Source organism: Rhinoderma darwinii, chromosome 12, assembly GCF_050947455.1.
Source record: "Rhinoderma darwinii isolate aRhiDar2 chromosome 12, aRhiDar2.hap1, whole genome shotgun sequence".
Lineage (NCBI taxonomy): Eukaryota > Metazoa > Chordata > Amphibia > Anura > Rhinodermatidae > Rhinoderma > Rhinoderma darwinii.
This window is the reverse complement of record NC_134698.1, coordinates 79,689,057-79,713,507: the sequence shown is the minus strand read 5'-3', so window position 1 is coordinate 79,713,507 and position 24,451 is coordinate 79,689,057. Positions and strand designations below refer to the sequence as shown.

Genomic DNA, 24,451 nt, shown 5'->3' with positions numbered 1-24,451 from the left:
CAAATAATACCTCCATACAGTATACAAATAATACCTCCATACAGTATACAAATAATACCTCCATACAGTATACAAATAACACTTCTATACAGTATACAAATAATACCTCCATACAGTATACAAATAATACCTCCATACAGTAAACAAATAATACCTCCATACAGTATACAAATAATACCTCCATACAGTATACAAATAATACCTCCATATAGTATACAAATAATACCTCCATACAGTATACAAATAACACTTCTATACAGTATACAAATAATACCTCCATACAGTATACAAATAACACTTCTATACAGTAAACAAATAATACCTCCATACAGTATACCAATAATACCTCCATACAGTATACAAATAATACCTCCATACAGTATACAAATAATACCTCCATACAGTATACAAATAACACTTCTATACAGTATACAAATAATACCTCCATACAGTATACAAATAATACCTCCATACAGTATACAAATAATACCTCCATACAGTATACAAATAACACTTCTATACAGTATACAAATAATACCTCCATACAGTATACAAATAATACCTCCATACAGTATACAAATAATACCTCCATACAGTATACAAATAACACTTCTATACAGTATACAAATAATACCTCCATACAGTATACAAATAACACTTCTATACAGTAAACAAATAACACCTCCATACAGTATACAAATAATACCTCCATACAGTATACAAATAATACCTCCATATAGTATACAAATAATACCTCCATACAGTATACAAATAACACTTCTATACAGTATACAAATAATACCTCCATACAGTATACAAATAACACTTCTATACAGTAAACAAATAACACCTCCATACAGTATACAAATAATACCTCCATACAGTATACAAATAATACCTCCATACAGTATACAAATAATACCTCCATACAGTATACAAATAACACTTCTATACAGTATACAAATAATACCTCCATACAGTATACAAATAATACCTCCATACAGTATACAAATAATACCTCCATACAGTATACAAATAATACCTCCATACAGTATACAAATAATACCTCCATACAGTATACAAATAATACCTCCATACAGTATACAAATAATACCTCCATACAGTATACAAATAATACCTCCATACAGTATACAAATAACACTTCTATACAGTATACAAATAATACCTCCATACAGTATACAAATAACACTTCTATACAGTAAACAAATAACACCTCCATACAGTATACAAATAACACTTCTATACAGTCGGTGATTTTCACGCAGTGTGTGTCCGCTGCGTAAGGCCTTATTCACACGAACGTGTTAAACATCCGTGGGACGGCCGTTGAAGCAGCGGCCGTCCCACGGACCTATGTAATTCAATGTGGCCGTTCCCATACAGTACGGCCACAGTGCTGCTACCCCGTTTACCTACGGGAGCAGAACGCAGCTCCTGAAATACTCTGTGCTGCCTTAAACTCTGTGGACAGGTCAGGATCCTGTTTTTTTTAAATGCTGCTGGTTCCCCAGCGTAGGTAAACGGGGTAGCAGCACTGCGAAGACCGCACGGAGAATTCATTGGCGGTCAGGATAGAACGTAGCAGCTAGATGAAGGGAACACACCCAGCTGCTATGTGAGACACAGCAGGGCGCGCTTCCAACACAACCGTGCTGTTATCTATACAGCTGACGGCTGTCAGCCGTGCAGTAGGACCTTGTGCGGGGTGGTGACTTGCCAATCATGTGAAGGTGTTATTGAGGACAGGAGTGGAGGAGAGGTAACAGACTGAGAGCTACGTAATGGTAAGAGCAGAGTTCACAGCAGCACAGAATATTTCAGGAGAGGAGCGTGCAGATGTTGAGGAGTGTATGATGCTGACTGGTCACGGATTGGTCAGCGTCATACACATAAACACGCCCAGTTAAAAACACAATACACGCCCAGTTGGACATAACGGAAAAAAAACGCCCAGTTGTCCATTTCAAAGCTCATTTGCATAAATATAAAATAGCTCATAACTTGGCCAAAAATGAAAGTTTTTCACAAAAAAAAAACGTTGCTGTTATCTACATTGCAGCGCCGATCACATGCAATAGGAGATAGGGGTTTGAGAATCTGGTGACAGAGCCTCTTTAAGCCTGCAGAATAGTGAGTGCAGCTCTGGAGTATAATACAGGATGTAACTCAGGATCAGTAATGTAATGTATGTACACAGTGACTCCACCAGCAGAATACTGAGTGCAGCTCTGGAGTATAATACAGGCTGTAACTCAGGATCAGTGCAGGATCAGTAATGTAATGTATGTACACAGTGACTCCACCTGCAGAATACTCAGTGCAGCTCTGGAGTATAATACAGAATATAACTCAGGATCAGTACACGATAAGTGATGTAATGTATGTACACAGTGACTCCACCAGCAGAATAGTGAGTGCTGCTCTGGAGTATAATACAGGATGTAACTCAGGATCAGTACACGATAAGTAATGTAATGTATGTACACAGTGACTCCACCAGCAGAATAGTGAGTGCAGCTCTGGAGTATAATACAGGATATAACTCAGGATCAGTACAGGATAAGTAATGTAATGTATGTACACAGTGACTCCACCAGCAGAATAGTGAGTGCAGCTCTGGAGTATAACACAGAATGTAACTCAGGATCAGTACAGGATAAGTAATGTAATGTATGTGCACAGTGACTCCACCAGCAGAATAGTGAGTGTATATTAAAATCGAATCTCTTGGCTACACAGCCCGTCATCCTTCATATAACATCAAACTATTATTACTCATATTATTACTTCATCATTACATGTTTGGATTGGTCGATGATGGAGTCATCAGCGGAATGACTGCCATATAGAATAGAATAGAAAAGAACTTTATTGTCAAATACAATAAATCTCACATACAATCACATAGACACATTTAAAAGGCGCACTTTAATTGGATAAAAACTTTCTCTAAAGCTACACGTACACGCCCTAATCACATGATGTCTCAGATCCTTCGATATTCTATTTGCCGTAACTACACATAAAAAAATACTTGACAACTTACAAACGTCGCAACCGATTGGAGACCAGGCTGTTAGCTACTCTGTATACATTTATAAGGCATAAGAGCAAAATGACTTGCAGTTACCATGGGATATAAAAGGATACTGCATCAGGGATGTACACCATAAGCAGAATAGTGAGTGCAGCTCTGGAGTATAATACAGGATGTAACTTAGGATCAGTACAGGATAAGTAATGTAATATATGTACACAGTGACTCCACCAGCAGAATAGTGAGTGCAGCTCTGGAGTATAATACAGGATGTAACTCAGGATCAGTACAGGATAAGTAATGTCATGTATGTACAGAGTGACTCCACCAGCAGAATAGTGAGTACAGCTCTGGAGTATAATACAGGATGTAACTTAGGATCGGTACAGGATAAGTAATGTAATTGTAAAGGATCTGCCAGGCACAACTTCTGTGTATACGCCCATAGGTAATCAGTCTGCACCTGAGTCTATGTCTCTGAGACTGACTCCATCTTCCACCACTCAGGATGGCAGGCTTAGGAGTGGGAGAGCCTATCGCAGCCTGGCCAGACGGAGCTAGCTCCCACCCTCTGTCTATTTATACCTGCCTTTCCTGTTCCTCCTTTGCTTGTGATTCTTCTCGTGTGGTTTCCTGGCCCAGCTACAGCTTCTATCTATTTGATCCTGCTCCATACTGACCCTGGCTTTCTGACTACTCTCCTGCTCTGCGTTTGGTACCTCGTGCACTCCTGGTTTGACTCGGCTCGTTCACCACTCTTGTTGCTCACGGTGTTGCCGTGGGCAACTGCCCCTTTCCCTTTGCTTTGTGTTCCCTTGTCTGTTTGTCTCGTGCACTTACTGAGCGTAGGGACCGCCGCCCAGTTGTACCCCGTCGCCTAGGGCGGGTCGTTGCAAGTAGGCAGGGACAGAGTGGCGGGTAGATTAGGGCTCACTTGTCCGTTTCCCTACCCCCGTCACTACAGTAATGTATGTACACAGTGACTCCACCAGCAGAATAGTGAGTGCAGCTCTGGTGTATAATACAGGATGTAACTCAGGATCACTACAGGATAAGTAATGTAATGTATCTACACAGTGACTCCACCAGCAGAATAGTGAGTGCAGCTGTGGAGTATAATACAGGATGTAACTCAGGATCAGTACAGGATAAGTAATGTAATGTATCTACACAGTGACCCACCAGCAGAATAGTGAGTGCAGCTTTGGAGTATAATACAGGATGTAACTCAGGATCCGTACAGGATAAGTAATGTAATGTATGTTCACAGTGACTCCACCAGCAGAATAGTGAGTGCAGCTCTGGAGTATAATACAGGATATAACTCAGGATCAGTAAAGGATAAGTAATGTAATGTATGTTCACAGTGACTCCACCAGCAGAATAGTGAGTGCAGCTCTGGAGTATAATACAGGATGTAACTCAGGATCAGTACAGGATAAGTCCCGCACAACCCACTGTTCTAAGAAAATTTAGTGACATGCCATAAGTTTTGATTGGTGGGGGTCCGAGCACTGAGAGCCCCATCAATCACTAAAATGAAGCGGCGGAATTGCTTGTGTGAGCGCTCAGCCGCTTCGTTTCTGTTTGGCTTTTTCCGGAAATTAATGTATCCAGAAAACGCCAAACAGACACGATGACATGTCAGAAGTTTGTCAAACGTTTAGTTACCCTTTAAATTATACAGATTCCGGTCTTGTCACATTGTATATCTTATAAGAGACACCTCAGTTTTCCTTGCAATAATTCATTTACCGTGAATGAGCTCTTGTGTTTTCAGACTGGAAAGTTTAGAGTAGTTGTAAGAAAATGTGTGATGTTTCTCTCTTCACATCAGTAAGGTTTCTACACATCCATCCTGGCATTGTGTAGAAGAGATGAATGAGCCACGATAAGACTTTCTGTTAGTAATGTTACATTGTCAGCGGAAGTGGAGAAATATTACCTGCTGGTTATACTGTAAATAAACTCTGCTTGCTCTTTGGTTAATGACTTTTCTTAGAGAGTCAATAACGATTTCCAGTATAAAGGTCCTATTTCCGACACAACATCTAAACATTCCAGTAACCCAGAAGTCATTTCCACTTCCTCCGAGGAAGAAAAAAAATATCAATTCTTCTAAAAATATGATGTATAAAAGGATCTATTGTAACCATTAAATTCAGGTAGTGGCAAATTAAGGCTTTACTGAACCCTGGGCCATGATCACATGAGTCCTCCGAGCCGTATAATCCATCCTCCACCCACAGGGTGAATACTTTATTATGAGTATACATAGTATTTGGCATATACCAGGTGCAATAGTCTCTTGAGTTACACAAAAAAGTGTCCAATGATGCTCAGCCATGGAGGGTCTGGGCATCATTTTATTTGCGACTTTTAATTTTAGGTGATTTAAATTGCAGATTTAAAGGAACACTCCAGGCAAAACTCATACACTGTGTAATGCTTCATTCTGGCCTAAGGGGAGGGCCATGGATGCTCGCTTTGATTTTCTTGGATTCATTGTGTTATGCGCCATCGCCCCACGCCAGCATTAGGCATAGCATTAAGGTCTTGATGGTGACAACCACCTCCATGAAAGTGGGAGCTTCTCAACCCATTATTAATCCAGATAATCAAAGATCCAACTTCCAAATACAGAAACAGCTGTAATTAATTTATTTATTTGTAGCCAGTGACAGTGCGTGCGACGTTTCGGTCAAAACATTGACCTTCCTCAGGCACTTTAGTCAATGCTGGTCCTGCGTGGCTGGCGCTGTAAGATTGGCGGGTAACCGCTGTGTGATGCGCTGCTAACTAACACCACTATATGAAACCATAATATTGTTTACCATCATCTTTCTCAATCCATCGGTTTATATTTTATTTTTGGCATAACATTTTTGAAATGTAAAATTTTTCCATAAAAAGAAAAACCCGCACAAACTGCAAAAAGTAAAAAACAAATGTAACAGTTTATTGCAAAAATAATAAAAAGTTACAACGATTTGTCACTGGCTTCAATATGAACAAGTTCTAATAATATAACACACAACCATAACACACATAAAATACATGCAGAATAATATAATAATTATGCATTCCATTCAGATAGATATGGTTATTATAACAACCACTGCGTAATAATATGAACCTATTTCAGAGCATATGGTCAGGATTTGTCACCCTGCTACAATAGATTTCAGGGGATGGCCCTGCCGTGAAGCCCATAGCGGTTCCTAATCTACAGAAAATGGTTAGATTTTACTCATCTCATTTTTCTGCCTGAAATAGAAGTTTTCATCCATAAACCCATAAAGATTACAAGGAATCCCATTATTTTAGAAAATATACCCTAATAGAATATTTAACAAAAAGTTGTCCTAAACTGAACAATTCCTTTAAATAACATGGTAGTGAACATAACCAGCAAGTGATCACAGGCTGTGGCTATTGACCGTGCAATGACTTTGTAGGTCTTCAGCTTGCATTTATTTTAACTGTCCACCTAGTACTAGATACATCAAATCTAACAGCTCATTGGTTACATGGGTTACTGCACATTAATACTTTTTACATAATAAAAAAAATTCAAAAACAGCCAAATATATGACAATGAACCACCATTTGTAAAAATCCAACAGGATTCTTAAAGGAACGGTTCATTTTGCATTGGAGTGGTTTCATTGCTTATTGGAAATTACACTATGCAATAATAAAAACATCAGTCATGTGACAGAATCCAAAAATGAGAAGTGCAAATATTAATAATCAGGACTGTAGATTTCAAGTAGGGGTACTAGCTATACACCCAATATGTATTCATAGTATACAGTCTTAGTAGCTTACCATGCATCTACTACAATACACATTCATAAAATATAAAAAAATAACAAAAATTACAATAGTCGACAGTAAAAAAAAAACTGAAGTAAAAATAAACATATATAAAATTGGCTTCATATTCAGTGCGAGTCCCTTGCAGGGATTACTAATGTCCCAATGCATTGATTACTACTGCTACAAATATTAAGGTCCCTCCAGGGTGAGGCCAATGAAGGTGCGATGACATCTAGAAGTCATTTGATGAGACATGATCGATGGCCAGTACTAGACCTTGAAATTCGGACACAAATATGAGGAGGATAGCTGAGGCCCCTCTGCCCTGCCCTGTCTTATGTAAACTGGATACCTTATAGTAAAATGTCCCATTTGTTCATATTTCTCAGGTTTTGATCCCGCTCCAATCATGAAGTTTTGATTAATTCAAAAAGTTTAGGTTTACTAAAAGTTCTTCGTTGGATGGTATCAGACACCTTCAGTATGGACTTGATGTCGTGTCGGGAAAGGTTCCCCTTCATGTACAAAATGGCTTCAATTTGCTTGTTCCTGTAAATGAGGGATAATAATTTTAATATTATTTAAAAAAAACAAAAATCTCCCCCCAAAAAAATCCATTAGTCCTTGAGTCACCTTTTCTGTCAAGCTTTACATTTAACTTTAAGTCTAGACTAAGCGACAACCAGTATACCCGCCGCTCCCACCCCATGTGTTGTCAGTCTAAACTCTCGAGCAATCACGTATGTCCAATCTTCCCAGTTATTTAGCTTTACACCGCTAGACAGATTCAACATTCAGCAAGTGATGGTGACATATTTGGGTGAATAGTGATGCCCTGCTTCCTAGTTCAGCAGTGGGCAGTGATTGTCACTCTTTCTGACTGTATTGATAGGTGGAATACGAAGTGATGTCACTGGCTCTTATTGGTCTCTAGTGTATTGATTGGCTGAGTATGATGTAACCTCACTGTCTCTCATTGTATTGATGTCATGAATACTCAGTGACATCACTAGCTGCTATTATATTATAGGGCGAATATACAATGACATCACTGTTTTCTAAGGTTGATGCTTCAGTGATGTAAATGGTTGCTATTGTATTGATTGGCTGAATATGTTACAATATATCCAGGTCCTACTGTAGTCACAATACAGAGTTAAGTTACTGGTCCCTAGTAAATTGATAGGATTAAAAGTGTAACGTCAAGCTCCGAGGGATCAATGCAAAATATGTAACGGGGTCCCCCACCGACCATGTGCCTTTTATATAGTGGTGCCTTCTTATGTGGCAGAGGGGTGTTTGACTTCTATTTCTGCACCCACTACAGGGAAATTATGTCATTGGCTCTTATTATTGTATTGATATCCAGGCTACTTAGTGACATCACTGGCTCCCACTTAAAGGTGAAATATATAGTGATGTCACTTTTGATCATGGTTTAGCTAGATATAGTATATACTATAGTGACATTAAACCCTTGTGGACTGTTTCACTTTTTCTAGGTTTTGCATTTTGAAAATTTGCCCACACATGGTTTGTGGACATTAAAACTAGGCCATATTGTGATAGGTTTATTGTATTGATAGCCAGAACACATAGTGATGTCACCAGTTCCTATTGTATTGATAGTCAGAACATGTAGTGATGTCACCAGTTCCTATTGTATTGATAGTCAGAACATGTAGTGATGTCACCAGTTCCTACTGTATTGATAGTCAGAACATGTAGTGATGTCACCAGTTCCTACTGTATTGATAGTCAGAACATGTAGTGATGTCACCAGTTCCTACTGTATTGATAGTCAGAACATGTAGTGATGTCACCAGTTCCTATTGTATTGATAGTCAGAACATGTAGTGATGTCACCAGTTCCTATTGTATTGATAGTCAGGACATGTAGTGATGTCACCAGTTCCTACTGTATTGATAGTCAGAACATGTAGTGATGTCACCAAGTTCCTACTGTATTGATAGTCAGAACATGTAGTGATGTCACCACTTCCTATTGTATTGATAGTCAGAACATGTAGTGATGTCACCAGTTCCTATTGTATCGATAATCATAACACATGGTGAGGGTTATTTGATGGTGTATTGATCAGCGTAATATGTATGATGTCACTGGCTCCTACTGTGTATATATGGGCTGAATATTCAGTGATGTCACTGGTTTCTATTATATTTATCGACAAAATGATAGGTTTTTGGCATAAATACAGTAAACAATATTGTATTTGGGACGAACGCCATATTTATGAATCCATGCGCCCCTTTTCATCACATTTAGATGTTTATGGGAAAGTGCGTGGGGCTTCGGAATTGCAAATTTTCCAATGTTATTTAACTTAGAAGATTATTGGTAGAAATAATTGTTATATAAAATTGGCTCCTTCTAAATGTAGCCGGAGGCTACAAGATCTTGTGAAGGTCATTAGAAGGAATTGTGTTTGTCTTGGCCGCGCCTTAGAATTTCTGAAGAGCTGTGCTAGAAGGGGTTAATGTGGACTCTGGATGTGATACAAGAAAGCAAGTAGAGACCAAGGCGGAAGTGCGATTAATCTGCCAGGAAGGAGAAAGGTCATTTAAGAATTCTGGGGAATTTTGCTTCATGTTCTAGTTCCCAAAAAATCAATTTCCAAAAAAAACAGACATTTCCAGTAAAAAACCGAGGCCCTGCCGTGTACGATTGCAGAATCATCTGGAACAAGTTAGAGGCGTTCCAAGTACAATACTCCATATTTACGTCAAATAGTAAATTTGGGGGACTTCATACCACAGATTTACATTTACTGATATTTGCCTTTGGGAAGTAGAATTTGATAACATCCTAAAATACTCTGTGCTCCTGTGTGACCTCCAACTTTTCTTAAATTCCCTCCTCAAATGGCTCTAACCCTGTAACATAAAGTCTTAAAATCACCACAAATGGAAGGTCACTGCAAGATCCCCACACTTTTCTTCTGAAATACTCTGTGCTGCTGGAGACCCTGCTCTTCCTACTCTCAGTCTGTGACCCCACACAATATCAGCGGACTGTTCAATAAATACTCTGTGCTGCTGGAGACCATACTCTCCCCACTATGTAACTCTCAGTCTATGACTTCCCACAAAACCAGTACATCCTGTTCATTAAATACTCTGCGCTGCTGGAGATCCCGCTTTTACTTTTGGTTTGTGACCTACCATAAAATCAGTATGTTCATCTTCTAAAATACTCTGTGCTGCTGGGGACCCTGTTTCTGGCACTATGTAGCAGCACTATTTCAGTCTGTAACCCCCTACAAGATCGGCAAACTCCTCTACTGAAATACTCTGTGCTACTGGGGCATGCGCATAATATTTAACTCTTATTCTGTGACCTGCCACAAGATCAGCACATTCCACTCCTAAAATACTCTGTGCAACAATTCAAGAAACGCTCTGCACTACGTCAGTAATGAATATCAGCGGGGATCATTGTGTATTATTCTCACCGAATATCTGGATATTCTTCAACCAGTGTGGCTACTTCAAGCTGAATGGCGCACAAGTCCTGGAGACGTATAATTTCTGCCACTTTGGGTATTACCGGTTTTAACCATTCCTCCTCCGATTTCTGTAAACGATAGAAAGAAATATCCATTATTCGACTGCCGGATATATTGATACTTTGTATCTAATAACATAATAATGTAAAATTCCTTCAATATGAAATCCAATAATTTCTGACAATCTGAAATCTCACAAATTCGGAAGCACAGATCGTCTATGATCGTCTGATAATCCAGAATATTTTAATAATTCGGCACATGTCAGGTCCCTTTAATATTGGAATACAGAAACTTTGCTGTATAATAATCAGAGATGAGCAAATTGACACCTGAATGGCTAGTCCGGCAGTTCACAGAAAAAAATGGGTGGATCATAATGAGATCGAAGGAAACCCAATGATCAGCTGATCGCAGCAGGTCCGGCTTCAGAAATCCCCAGAGATCTGCTGTTATCACCAGGGCAATCTGCGAGGGTCATATATTTACCCAACTGCAATCCAAAGGCCAACTGTGTAATGCATGAACGTGCCAGAGCCCAGGCTACTAGAGGGGGGTTGTGAGTGGGTGACCCCTATTCTATGCCCTACAGGAGCGGTCTTCAGGTGGACGACTCTTCACAAAATAAGGAATGGCATGTAAGTCTGGTGTCAATAAAGGAGCGTCTTCCAGAAAACTGTAAAGCCCTATTCACACAGAGTTTTTTGCAGCCAGAAAAAAACTGCCGCAGAATTCCTTTAGCAATTTTGAGGCCGATTTTGAGCTGCCTGCGCTTTTTTTCTCCCCGTGTTTTTTACCATGTCCATTGTATCTAAAGCAAGGACCGCGGGCAAAAAACGTAGTGAAAAACACTCAGAAACGACACGAGCGCCACGGGTTTTATCAATGAAAGGTCAGAGGCGGAAACTGCGGCAAAAAAAAAGAACACGCAGCTTTTTTTTTTACCGCCAGCGGCCAGAAGCCGCCCGGGAAAAATAAATCCTCTGCCTCCCATTGAAATCAATGCGGGGCGATTTCTGCCGTTTTCTTGCGCGGTTTCCGCTTCACAATCAGCGCAACAAAACTCTGTATGTATTGATCCTAAAGGGGCCGCGCAGTCTTATGCAAATGAAGCCAAATCACAGTATAATATTCCATTTTCTCATCAAGTTTTAAGACCCATTCTTGCTGTAAGTGTTTGGAAACATTCATTCTTTATATTTACCTAAAACCCCGTTCTGCTCACACAGCTGAAGGTTTGCTACAATGTGCAAAAGCTTACAGTCCAGAGTGCAGGACTGGAGAGAGATTTCTACTGCTGCTTTGAAGTTTTATTTACATTGATACATTGTAACGAACCATCAGCTGTGTGAGCAGGACTAGGTCATACTAGATTTTCAGCCCCTGGATGTAAACAAGAATGTAAGAAGCATATAAGAAGGTCGCAAAGCTAATACGTTTTATTTACCTAAAACCTCTATAAATTATCAGTTATTAGTTATTTATTAGTATTAATTATCGGAAATTATTTTTATTATTAGTATTAAATATTTTAAAAGGTGTGTAGAATTTTGCAACCATTTTCGTGTATCGTTCCAATGAATCTAAAATAAAGAATGAAGCAAACGGTCTCGATTAAAAACCTTCAAGTGTTTCTTGTATGCAGTTCCTATGCAGACCTATGTATCTCCATGATGACAGACTGCAAACAAACCTTGTGTAGTCTGACCCTGCATGTTTAATTCTCTTCTATCTATTTCCTCTGTCTCAAGAAGAGAGAGCGGGGAAGTGGAGTAACACATCCTGACTGCAGGATCAGACTACACAGGGTTTGTTTGTAGTCTGTAACCATGGAGACCCATAGGACGGAATAGAAGCTGTATACACCAAACGGTAAGAGATTTTTTTTTTAAATTAAAACTATTTGCAAAGTTGCTTCATTCTTTATTTTAGAGGGATTGGAGCAAGTTGATTGCAATAGTATTCATCCCCTTAAGTGGAAACACTACTTACATGATCATCACAGAATACATGGATCAGATTGGCGTTCTCGTTGATCTGCTCGGCCAATTTCTGCAGCTGCAGCGCGTTCTTATAACTGACTTTTCTCTTAAGAAGTCTTGTAAGATATTCTTTCACCAGGTGCTTATGAATCCTCATGATCATCTCCTGAGATAAAATTGGAAGAGATTAGTGATGGGTATAGTGTGGCACAGTGGGTGGCATTGCGTAATATTATGTACCCTCACTGACCCACGCTCTGCTTCGAGTCCCCAGGGCTCACCGCAGACCATGCGCGGGCGCACCTCTATCTCATGTGACCCCCCATAGGCACAATATCGCACCGAAATCTACAGCATACGCCCTGGACTATGACCACAGCGTATCGATGGGTCCTGCCTGGCAGTGCCCTCCATCCCACCTGAATGTTAAACCCCTATTTAAAGCTTTCAGCTCTTGTGGCAGGTCACAGAATAAGAGTTACATACAAGAAAGAGAAGTGTTCACAGCAGCACAGAGTATTTCCCAAGAGGAGTATGTCAGTCTTGTGGAAGGTCATAGACTGAGAGTTACATAGTAGGCACACTCCCACAGTAGCACAGAGTATTTCAGGAGAGGAGTTTACAGATCTTGTAGGAGGTTACAGTCACATTAAGTGGCGTCACTACTCCCAGCCCACAACTCTTTGTCACCCAGCTTTTCCAGAACCCTGAACGGCAAATCTGCCAAATGAAGCAACGGTATAAAAAAGTTGAAGGAGGACACTAAACTAACAAGTCAACTCTGCCAATCAGGTATAGGAAAGTTGGATGGTAACCTCGGTAATGGTAGTCATATTGGTTTCCACCCAGCTTTCCCAGAATCTGATAAATTTAAGATTGAATTCTTAATAATTTGATAAAAGCGGACGACTCAAGGACTTAGGTAACTGAAAATACTTCATAATGTTCATAGTTATGGTCAGTAATGAAGTGTAAGATGTGCTATAGGGGCTCTTACCTTGTAGCAGGGGGGACACAGCGTCTTGAAGTCGGACACGGATCTCTCGGTTATCTTTACGATGTCCTGCATGGTCTGGTAGCTGCACAGGGAGCTGCCTTGAGACATTTTCCTGAATTGTGTCTGGACAGGAATAAATTATAAATTCAATATGTAAAAATTATATTTCTTTTTTATTTTAATTTGGATTTATTTTGTGCGTTTGTCATAATTTACCTTCAGATCCAGAAAAAGCTCCTGAAACAAAGCAGCGTACGTGAGGTCTTCACACTGGAGAATGATGGACAACATCTGCTGCTGCATCACCGGATCAAACTTTGTGTCTTTTTTTTCAATAAATTCCCTGAAATACAAAAAAATTACCAAAAATGTATATTAAAATAGCTTTAAAAAAATCCTACATTTTTTTTTTATTCATCTGTTTAATAGATATAGCAACTGACAATGATAATAATAAATAATAATAATAATAATAATAATAATAATAACTGATAATAATAACTGATAATAATAATAATAATAATAATAATAATAACTGATAATAATAATAAATAATAATAATAATAACTGATAATAATAATAAATAATAATAATAATAACGATAATAATAATAATAATAACGATGATAATAATAATAACTGATAATAATAATAATAATAACGATAATAATAATAACTGATAATAATAATAACGATAATAATAATAACTGATAATAATAATAACTGATAATAATAATAATAACGATAATAATAATAATAACGATAATAATAATAACTGATAATAATAATAACGATAATAATAATAACTGATAATAATAAATAATAATAACTGATAATAATAATAACTGATAATAATAATTTATAATAATAACTGATGATAATAATAAATAATAATAATAATAATAATAACTGATAATAATAATAAATAATAACTGATGATAATAATAAATAATAATAATAACTGATGATAATAATAATAAATAATAATACTAATAATAATAACTGATGAGTAATACTAATAATATATAATAGTAATAACAACTGATAATAATATTAATAATAATACCACAGCTATTAATACTAATAATAACAACGGATAATACTAATATATAATATTATTATTAATACTACTAATAATAATAATAATAACTGATAATTACAAAAGTAACTGATAATTAATATTAATAATACAGCTACTAATAATAATAATAATAATAATAATAATAATAATGACTGATAATTAATTCTAGTAATAATAAATAATAATTTTACCTGAAGTGGTAGCAGCAGTTTAGGTTTGTGATCGCGATCTCCCTATAGAAGGAATGCGTCTTATTTTTTTCTAAGAATTCTTCAAGACTGGTCTTATATCTACATAAAAAGAGAATATTTATGATTTATTGATGCATAACAGACAGTGATTTGAGATATCTGATGCAGTGTGCTGCTGCTGTGGTTAGATTGTCAGCCTTTGTTCTACCTTTGAACATTATTCTGCTGTAAAGGGGTTTTCCTGACTCTACACCCCCTTTTGTGCAGGTCAAGATGGGGGAGGGGTGAAAGCTCGAATCTTGTGGGATCGGATTATATCTTCAGGTGAATACTCAAGGAAAATGTTTTTTAAAACCAATGGCCATTCATTCATTAGGGTGCCCCTACTAAATCAGAACTGCGTGCCTTTAATTCTCAGGATTGACGGGGGTCTCAAAGGTCAGACTCCCAACGATCATAAAGTGATGACATATCCTTGCAATATGCCATCGCTGTATAATATGTAAATACCCCTTTAAAGGAACAATCCAGGCTAAACTAATGGGGAGCAAAAGGGGGAGGGGCATGAGACAGGAATTGTCTGTTTGGTGTATTATTTTGAAATAGCAATTCCCTTCTAGAAATTTTTTTTATGGGATTGGATCATAAGCAACACAATATAAGAAACCTATGACGCTCCCTTTACTCCAATACCACAAATCCCATCATGCCTTGCCAGTTAAAAGAAAACTACATAAATATCCATTCATTTAATGAATAATTCCTTTACCCCTTGAAAAACTCCTTCATCTCGTGAGGAAGTAAGCAAGATACTTTTTGTGCCATCCCCTCCTTTATCTCTTCTGCTCTCTTGATTCCACTATTGTAAATCTGCAAATAAATGAATGCAAAAATTTAGTTATTGACTAAGGTAATCCAGTCCGACATCTCGATTAGGAACATAAATATTAAAGGGTTCTTTAAATGAAACACTTCACGGCTCCTTTGGGTTGCCCATGAAGTCACCAGATCCTACAGAAGAAGAGTTGCCCTTTATGTAATGTCTCTCCACTCTGGCTATTCATCCTATTTATGGGAACCCCTTCAATTAGCTCCATCTGCATTACTAGGGTACATGGAAGGGGGTCGTCCAAAAAGCAAACCCCCGTTAATGTCTTTAGTGTTGAGAGGCACTCATGGAAAGAGGACAACCCCATTAAAGTCCATTGAGTTTTGAGAGGCTCGTGACTGCCTAACTCCTTCCGGTTCTTCTTTTCTTTGTAACGTCTAACCAAACTGATCCAAGTTTACCCCAAAAAAAGGATTCCCTATTGGACCTGACAGCTGGATGAAGAACCTGCCCTTCCTACTCATGCTTATAATGGAAGAGGAGATGTAGTGTATGAAGACCCTTCATCACGGGAGTCTTCCCGAAGCTTGTTCGTTGCAGACGGCGGGGCATTTAGTGGGGCAGGTATAAAGAGACACCCCTGAATCTACAAGGGGATAGAATTTACCTGGACTATATCAATATGTAACTCAGAATGGTGACAATTTCCCAATATCTCCGGTTCTTTCTCGTTCTTCCAGCGTTCCACCTCCATTTCCAAACTTCTGTTCATATATGTCTTCACAGAGTCCTTACAAAATAAAACAGACAGCAAGGTGACCTTCATGGGGTGGATACCACTCATCATACATGTCAAAGTGTGCCCAATGAGTTTGAAGACAATAAATATTTACCCCCGGGGGTGTCCAGAACACCCATCTACAACCTATCAGACGTAAAATAGACATAAAAACCCAACATAGTAGCTTTATCAGTACTCACTATTTCATATGCACTATAATGGTCTTCAAATTTACTGATAATGTCAGGCGAGAGAAGATTGTTCAGTTTTGACTCATCAATATGTCCAATCAATATTGGGTCCTTCAAGATCATGCTGCAATAGAGAGGGTCCAAGTATTAGACGTTGTTACAAATATTAGTTATGAAATCCATGGGATAAGACATATTTTATTTGGTCATTATTTATTCTAAGGAGCTGTTCATCAAGAGGTAAGTACAGTATTTAATAAAGGGGGTGTTTGAATCAGATCTATTGTGGTGTCATATGGAAGTTCTGCCATCTCCAGTGACCTCAGTAATGTTTTGCTCATTATCGAGACAAAACTTCGACATACAATCATCCCAAGAGTTGTCATTCCAGAAAAATCACCCAACAATCAGACCTTATGCCCATGGAAGAATAACCAAGAGAAGAAAAACATGGCAGGATATCTTATGTTTTCCATGTGGCATCAAAATTATATACAAGACTTGAATAACGGCATCTTCTCGGAGTAAAGTTGGTCAAAATGCACAATGTTCTGTAGTTTTCCACCAGGGCCGAGAGGGATCAAGTGATACACTATGTGATCCCATAGAAGAATGATGTTAGGAAAATGCCTGTTCCCTTAAGATCACCATGACTACTGTTCTAGCTTCTGGTCGGTTCTGTTTTACTTTGTAGCCTATCTTTTTTCTCTGTCTTTCTGCCAATTTGGTGTGGGGTTGTATTTATATCTGTCTCCTCCACCAGGCTTGTGATACTCCTAGTCTTCTGGTGTTCTGATCAAGATCTGACACTCCCTGTACTTCTGACTTCTGGATTTCTTGGAAACAGACCTCGGCTTGTCTCTCGTTAACCCCATTTTTACCGATTTTGATTATCTGCTCCCGGCTGGTTCCTGTTCAGGTATTGCCTGCATTGCAACTCTTATACATCACTGAACTTTGCCAAGACAACCTGGGTTCTATGCAGCAAAGACCATCCCACCTTGCGGTCGGCTCTGGCGAAAACCTTATAAGAGTAGCCTTAGACTCTATGAGATTTGAGGTTGCGGTTTTATTTGCACGCTCTTCCCCGGCAGTCTCCAGCAGCCTTTGGGGAGTCGCTCAACTTGCAATTCCATAACATAGGAAACATATCTCCAGAGGAATTATGAAAAATTACGAAATTTGGAAAAAATTTCCTAGCCATTTGCCCAATTGGGTTTTCTTATAACATACACATCACAAGGACACTTTTAGAACACCTTATCATTATACTTACTTTGGATAATAGTTATGCACCCATGTCGTGGAAATCCATCGCTCAAAATATATTAGACTGAAATTTATACGAGTCCCAACAGACTCTCAAGGCCAGACTCCATTAGTCAGAATCCTAATTAGGATATTTCACCGATATATATCGAGAGACGAGAAGAAAACACACAGTCACGCTGAAATGTTCAAAATTCTCATCTGAAGGATTTATTACCAAACTCAAACTGTTAAACTGAAATTCAGAAGGGGTGTAGGCTTGAGGTAAACCAATCAGAGACAATGTAACAATATTTGTTATTCAGTAAAAAGCATACAATAAAATACATCATTATAATTCTTCAGACATTATGTTTACAGGTTTCTTATCTCTCTTTTGGACAGAATGTCCTCGTGGAGATGGGGGGGAGACCTTCCCTCACGCATACTTGCCATCCCCCCATCTCACTCCCATCTCACTCCCTGTCCATCTTCGCATGGGAACCAAGGTCAAAGATAAAACATACGAAATCAACATTACTTGTATTAAAGGAACAATGTCTTTCTTATTCACTACAAAAGAACCAAGGTGGGAACTCCAGACAAGACGCTGCTGCATGAAACTAAATCATTTAAACATTATCATCACTTTCACATAATACATATCTTAGTAATTCGGCCTCCTGCTTGATAATTCACAATGTAATTTCATACAGAGAATATAAGCAAATAAATCATCCTTCACAAACCTCCCTTTTTCTCATATTAAATTACAGAAATGATATATTATGATTATGAAACTCAAACAATATATCAATAGGGCCACAACTAATATGATGCCATCACCAATGTCCGGTTAGGGTATGGGGTCCCACCAGTGTATCGACAAGTCATGTACATCATCGTCCTCTTCTTCTCCTGTCTTCTGATTAGAACACTTGATACTGCTGACGGATTCACTCAGGTCTTTGGTCTTTACTTGGAATTTTGCTGATGTCATCACGACTTGATTTGGTCCTTTTCATCTGTCAGACACCATCTCTTTTAGTTTACGTCACCGGGCTATACACAACACCTCATGCTGTGAGCCTGGTGTGAGATCCCACGTAGGCGGATTAGTGGGGTGTTATTGTGACCCCACAAACCCTCCGCTCATCTGTCTTCTTATCTTGTCTGGGCGGCTGCTTGGAATTGTGACACTGCCGTCAGTTCATGACAAACGCGTTGTACTGGCTCCGGCTGCTCCTGCCGCACCTCAGTAATGGAGTTCATCGTATTAAAAATCTTTTAGTTCATGTTTACTGCCACTTGCTCGGGGACCCCAACCCTTGTCAATTGTTACTAATCTGGTGATAACATCTACGTAACAATGTCAGGCCCTTAAACTAAATCAAACAAACACCTTTTATATAAGAAAAACGTCTCTGTTCCAATGGACAGGGCACCTAGAAGATGTGTAATTATTGGGTACATTTCATTTGCACTTGGTGTCACGCTTTCCAGCAGGATTTGTACCTTGATCTGATCTGATTGCCTGGAACATTTCCAGCTCACCAAAATATACACAGATTCAACATGTTTATCTGACAAATGTTGCAAACCAATTTTCCTTACTCTAATTTGTATTGCATGGGGAGGCCTCTCAAGGTCTGTTCTCTTCGTGGGAGGCGGGTATGATAAGGTTGGCACCGGTCTACCAGGACTGTTCTGTAGGCAAATCAAACAGCTCTAACAGAATTTAGCAGCAACAGCTGTAAAGCCTGGGACATACCAATTAGATCTCACCAAATCGATCCTTGCAGTCTTGGGGCCTATGTGAGGTCATACACCATCAATGCAAAAGCCATCAAGAGTGCCTTGGGTCTTACCGATTCACGTTCCCTTATCCGTCCACATTCTGTTAGAATCTGGTTCTCACGCCTTCCGCTCCCAGTTGGACTCTTCCTGTGGAGAACAAACTTTTTCATTGTATAAACATTAATTGATCTTAATCAAATAATTAATTTGAAGAAAAACATTAACAAATAACATCTTTACATCAAACGTTCACATTGAGCAATAACTAGAAGTGATACATGCAAACTCATTTTTCTTCTTTATATATAAATATATATATATATATATATATATATATATATATATATATATACATACACACAGACACGAACACTGCACAGAATTTTCCTTTCACAATAACAACGACAAAAAACAAATAACTAAAAATGTTTTCAAATGGGAATATTCCACTTCTGTACCTTTTATCTGACGCATGACTCTAATAGTCCAATGCTAAGGCTGATCCAGAACTTTACATAAAACTTAACTTCAATATTTAATATTCCCACAACACTTCTTAAATACAATTGTTAAACAAACTAACTTTGGAATAACATCTGGAGAACTGCTGATATCTTATTGTACAAACATCAGGTCAATACTTGGGATAACATTGTTCCCCTGTCACTTACACACAACGTCTGCAGTGGGGTTAAATACAGGCCGGGCTTCAGCCCCCCCTGAGAACAGGTCTACACACACGAGCACCGCGTCATACACGTCTACCTCGGGTAGTTGTATGTTCTGCAGTCGCTGGGACTGTTAATCTGGCCAGGCTGCACTTTTCACAGGTACCTTTGCTGTTTTACCTATGTCATGCCGTGCGCACATCATGCCGGCTGCTACAAACCTAGTGGTGGCATTATTGTATCCAGGGACAAGCCAATTTACTGATACCTGGCTGCATATACCCTTGTTGTCAGTTCTGTTTTCTCTTGCTCTCTCAATTGGCTTACCCAATGATCCAATAAAGTTCCTACTACCAATGGGCCCATAATTGTGGGCGATGCCAAAAGCGTACCTAGAGTCAGTGTAAATGTCGGCCGTCTTACCTTCTGCCAGGTTACAGCCTCAGCGAGCACCTTCAACTCCGCTCCTTGAGATGAACAAGAAGGTGAGAGTGGTTTCTGGGTAATTTACCTGGTGCCTCGTATCCTGTTCTACACATGCTGTATATGATAAAGTATGTCTACATTACAAATTTACATTGGAAACCCATGTCACATATAGATAGAACATTTCAAAAGGGTGGAGTTTTATTGTTCCACATTTATCTGATGATCCAGAACACTTGTAAATCCCACCCACCAGGTCCTGTAAATACCTGATTAATACAAAAACAAACAAAATATGTTACTGAAATCTGGCATAAAAGAAACAATATTTTTTTTTTTTTTGCCTTCTCCCCATCTAAATCTGTAAAGACTCATCTGTGAGTGACGTCACCTCTGCCTCCTGTGTAAATTGGCTGGAGGGGGATCTGGAACCATCTACACATAAAAACCTCAAAATATAAATTACTGTCATACACATTTAATCTGGGTTACTCCTTGAAGCTCATACACATTTAATCTGGGTTACGCCTTGAAACTCATACACATTTTGTAGATCTCCTAGAACCAAATTCATTAATTCAAAACAAAATAAAACACAAAACAAAACTACCTGATCAGTCCCTTCAACATTGGGAAATCTTCAACCCTTTCTCAGCCACTGGGATAGGGCAGTGCTTGGCATAGCTCCCTCTGGCTGTGAAGGGGTCATAAAATTGCCTGTAAAAAGGAGAACAAAAAAACAAAAACTACCAATCAGTCCCTTCAACATTGGGAAATCTTCAACCCTTTCTCAGCCACTGGGATAGGGCAGTGCTTGGCATAGCTCCCTCTGGCTGTGAAGGGGTTATAAAATTGCCTGTAAAAAGGAGAACAAAAAAACAAAAACTACCAATCAGTCCCTTCAACATTCCCTCCTATTTGGACTCTGCGAAAATAATGTAGCAGGGTTCAAAACTACATATTAACATAATGAAATTAGACACTCTATCTGGGGGGGGGGGGGGGGCACTAGTTTAACCCCCTGTAATACACAACAGCCTGGAACAAAAAAGATTACTTTCTCCTGACAAAAATACATTTTATCTTTAAAATGACCTGCAACCATTTACCTGTAAAACATCTCACATTTTCAAAAATAACATTTAGGCAGCCCCATAGCACGTGCCTCATGTGTGAAAACAAAAACAAAACAATTGTAATTAGTTATTCAATAACACAGAAAATAATATATCTGGTAATATTAATTACTGCAAACCAATAAGCTGTACATAAGAATAGGGAACAAAGGGGGCACATACATGTTCAAGACCCCGTGTCTCACAATATCTGTAGTTTAATACATTTGAATTAACATTAAAACATTCCAACATTAAATCTTATCACATTATAACACATTAATCTGCAGTATAGCTTTATCTTTTTACAAACAGATCCAGCCGGCTGTAATATTTTTCTCGCTTGGTGTAGTTACAGACGACTGCGCTGCGCGAAAATAAAAGACGTTCCATTAAAAAATGAAAAAAAAAAAAAAAAAAGTAGAACTGATTTTAACCCCATACACAAAACACTAACATTTTTAGACATTACTGCTGTTAAAAATAGGAAACATACAATATAGTTCTGCTTTTATTGTGGCCATTAGTTTCAAACTTCAGACATGTTACACTCCACACATCACACAGATGTCACATCACATCACACATGTTACATTACACACATCACACATCACACAGATGTCTCATCACATCACACATGTTCACATTACACTCCCCCCGTTCTGACCCACGTTAGTCACTGCAATGTACCCGGCTGCTCCGTTTTCTTCACTCTTCCAATGAAAATTTACACCTGTATTTAAATTGTCCTTTCTCACATCATCTTACTTGTAACCACCTGTAATCACCTGCTTTGTCCTTTTAACTTATGCCTTGTCCTGGCCACTCCACTCCTTTTCTCAACTTTCCACAAACCATTGTCTTTATCACATGCAAACATCCATCTTACGGCTGCCAGCCTCTTCAACAATTTTTTTTTTTTTTTTCAGTGTGTTATTTTGCCTTCACATACTTTATAATTAAAGCCCCAGCTCCTTTTGCTCATTCTAATGTTGGCCGGGACCAGTTCCCCAAAGCATCTTTGTCCAACTTCCTCCTGACCCCATGGTCGGAGAGCAGTAGGGTGATTTCCGGTAAATCCCCCACCTCCAGGCAAACAGGCCACGTTTGCCGACAGATATCTCAGACCAGTCTATCTCCTAGACTGTCTTACCAATACGATATCAAAAGTCGTTCCTCCAGACATTCTAGCAGCAGGATCCTCTGATCCCTCACTGGATTGAACATCAAGAACAGACAAAATGCTGCCAATCAACAATTACAAGAGCAAATTCTTCAACACAATCGACATTCATGAACCTCCATTGATTCAAGCAGGAGTTGGTCACTTCACTTATGCAGAACACTTGCTGCCGGGGTGTGTCTTTCAGTTCATAGAGCCCATGATGTAACATATATCCCAAACTCTTTCCTCTAGCACTTTGCAATGGTTTCACATGCAAATTATATTTGGTAACATATATATATTATCCTCCCCGCTCAGCCGTTCACTCTGTGGGTTGTAGTTTAGGGGGCTGTTATCTATGTTGGTGATAATTTCTTTACGGGCTATGGGTCTGAGCCAATACCAATGTTCTTTACTGTAATTACTACTACGACACAGGTGGCACCTGGGATAAGTGTCAGGGTCATTCATTGAATACAGGATGTTATATTACAACGGTATTCAATCCAGCGGTCTGATGTTATACTACTACAGACTTAATTACTTGGATGTTATTTTACATCAAAGTGTATATGCCGGATTATCATGTGCTAGAAATCAGTCTGTACTGATTCCCACCTTATGCCAGTCTGGCAATGCATACAACTGGTTTATGGACCCTTACACACAATATCACTGTTTGGCAATTAGCCAGGAAAATATAAATGATTTTCTAATACAGTATTCAAAGTTTTTCCCTATTGTACTGGGTAATGGTATTGAGTGCAAATTCAATATAGACACAATTGCTCCTCCTTGCACTGGATTCTACATTATCAGGACTTAACCATTGAAGCCCCTGTGGTACTACAGGATATTACTCACAACTATCTCACCTACAAACAGTCAATACCTCCCAACTATAATCCCAGACAAACGGGTAACAGAACAACTATTAATCCTCAACAATTTTACACAACTAAATAACAAATAACGCTACAACAAAGCAGCAAGCAGAAGTTTTGTTTTTTCCTCACAGTCCAAAACAACTCTTTGCATTTCAAATACTTCACATGTGAGTTACGACTTCTCTCTGCCATGCGCTACGTTACTGCATTCCAAAGGCTTCTCACAATTTTTCCTGGTTAACTATGTATTTGCTGGCAAAAATTCTCTCATGTCTTTCATATCAACAGTTTAAGATCACGTACACACCTGTAATCCTTCATCACACAAAAAGCTTCAACATACCTTTTTGGATCCATCTTTCAACCCACTGACTAAGGAGTCTCGTCCATAGAAGTGACGTTCTGACAGCTGGATTCCAAGGCTTACGCAATACATGTGTGAATGGTGTAAGAATAAGCTCCTTACCTACCGCGGTTTTTTGTAATTCACAGATGCAAAGCCAGACCTCTCCAGTGACAGCTTATCAGACGTGCAATCTTCCTGGGTTTTATCGGCACCATTACTGTCGTGGAAATCCATCGCTCAAAATATATTAGACTGAAATTTATACGAGTCCCAACAGACTCTCAAGGCCAGACTCCATTAGTCAGAATCCTAATTAGGATATTTCACCGATATATATCGAG

General features: G+C 38.7%; 1 protein-coding gene across 1 annotated transcript in view; it reads right to left on the bottom strand.

Annotated features, from left to right (window-relative positions):
* Positions 1–5,996: 5,996 nt before the first annotated feature.
* LOC142664872 (tumor necrosis factor alpha-induced protein 2-like) overlaps positions 5,997–24,451 on the bottom strand; it is a 30,156-nt gene continuing 11,701 nt past the window's right edge. The window contains exons 4-13 of the mRNA XM_075844276.1: positions 17,735–17,775; positions 16,468–16,582; positions 16,154–16,276; positions 15,427–15,527; positions 14,658–14,756; positions 13,603–13,729; positions 13,387–13,509; positions 12,400–12,555; positions 10,354–10,475; positions 5,997–7,429 (exon numbers count right to left, since the gene is read on the bottom strand). Coding sequence (XP_075700391.1) covers positions 7,288–7,429; positions 10,354–10,475; positions 12,400–12,555; positions 13,387–13,509; positions 13,603–13,729; positions 14,658–14,756; positions 15,427–15,527; positions 16,154–16,276; positions 16,468–16,582; positions 17,735–17,775 — 1,149 coding nt within the window. The 3' untranslated portion in view covers positions 5,997–7,287. The remainder of the gene's footprint in view (positions 7,430–10,353; positions 10,476–12,399; positions 12,556–13,386; positions 13,510–13,602; positions 13,730–14,657; positions 14,757–15,426; positions 15,528–16,153; positions 16,277–16,467; positions 16,583–17,734; positions 17,776–24,451) is intronic.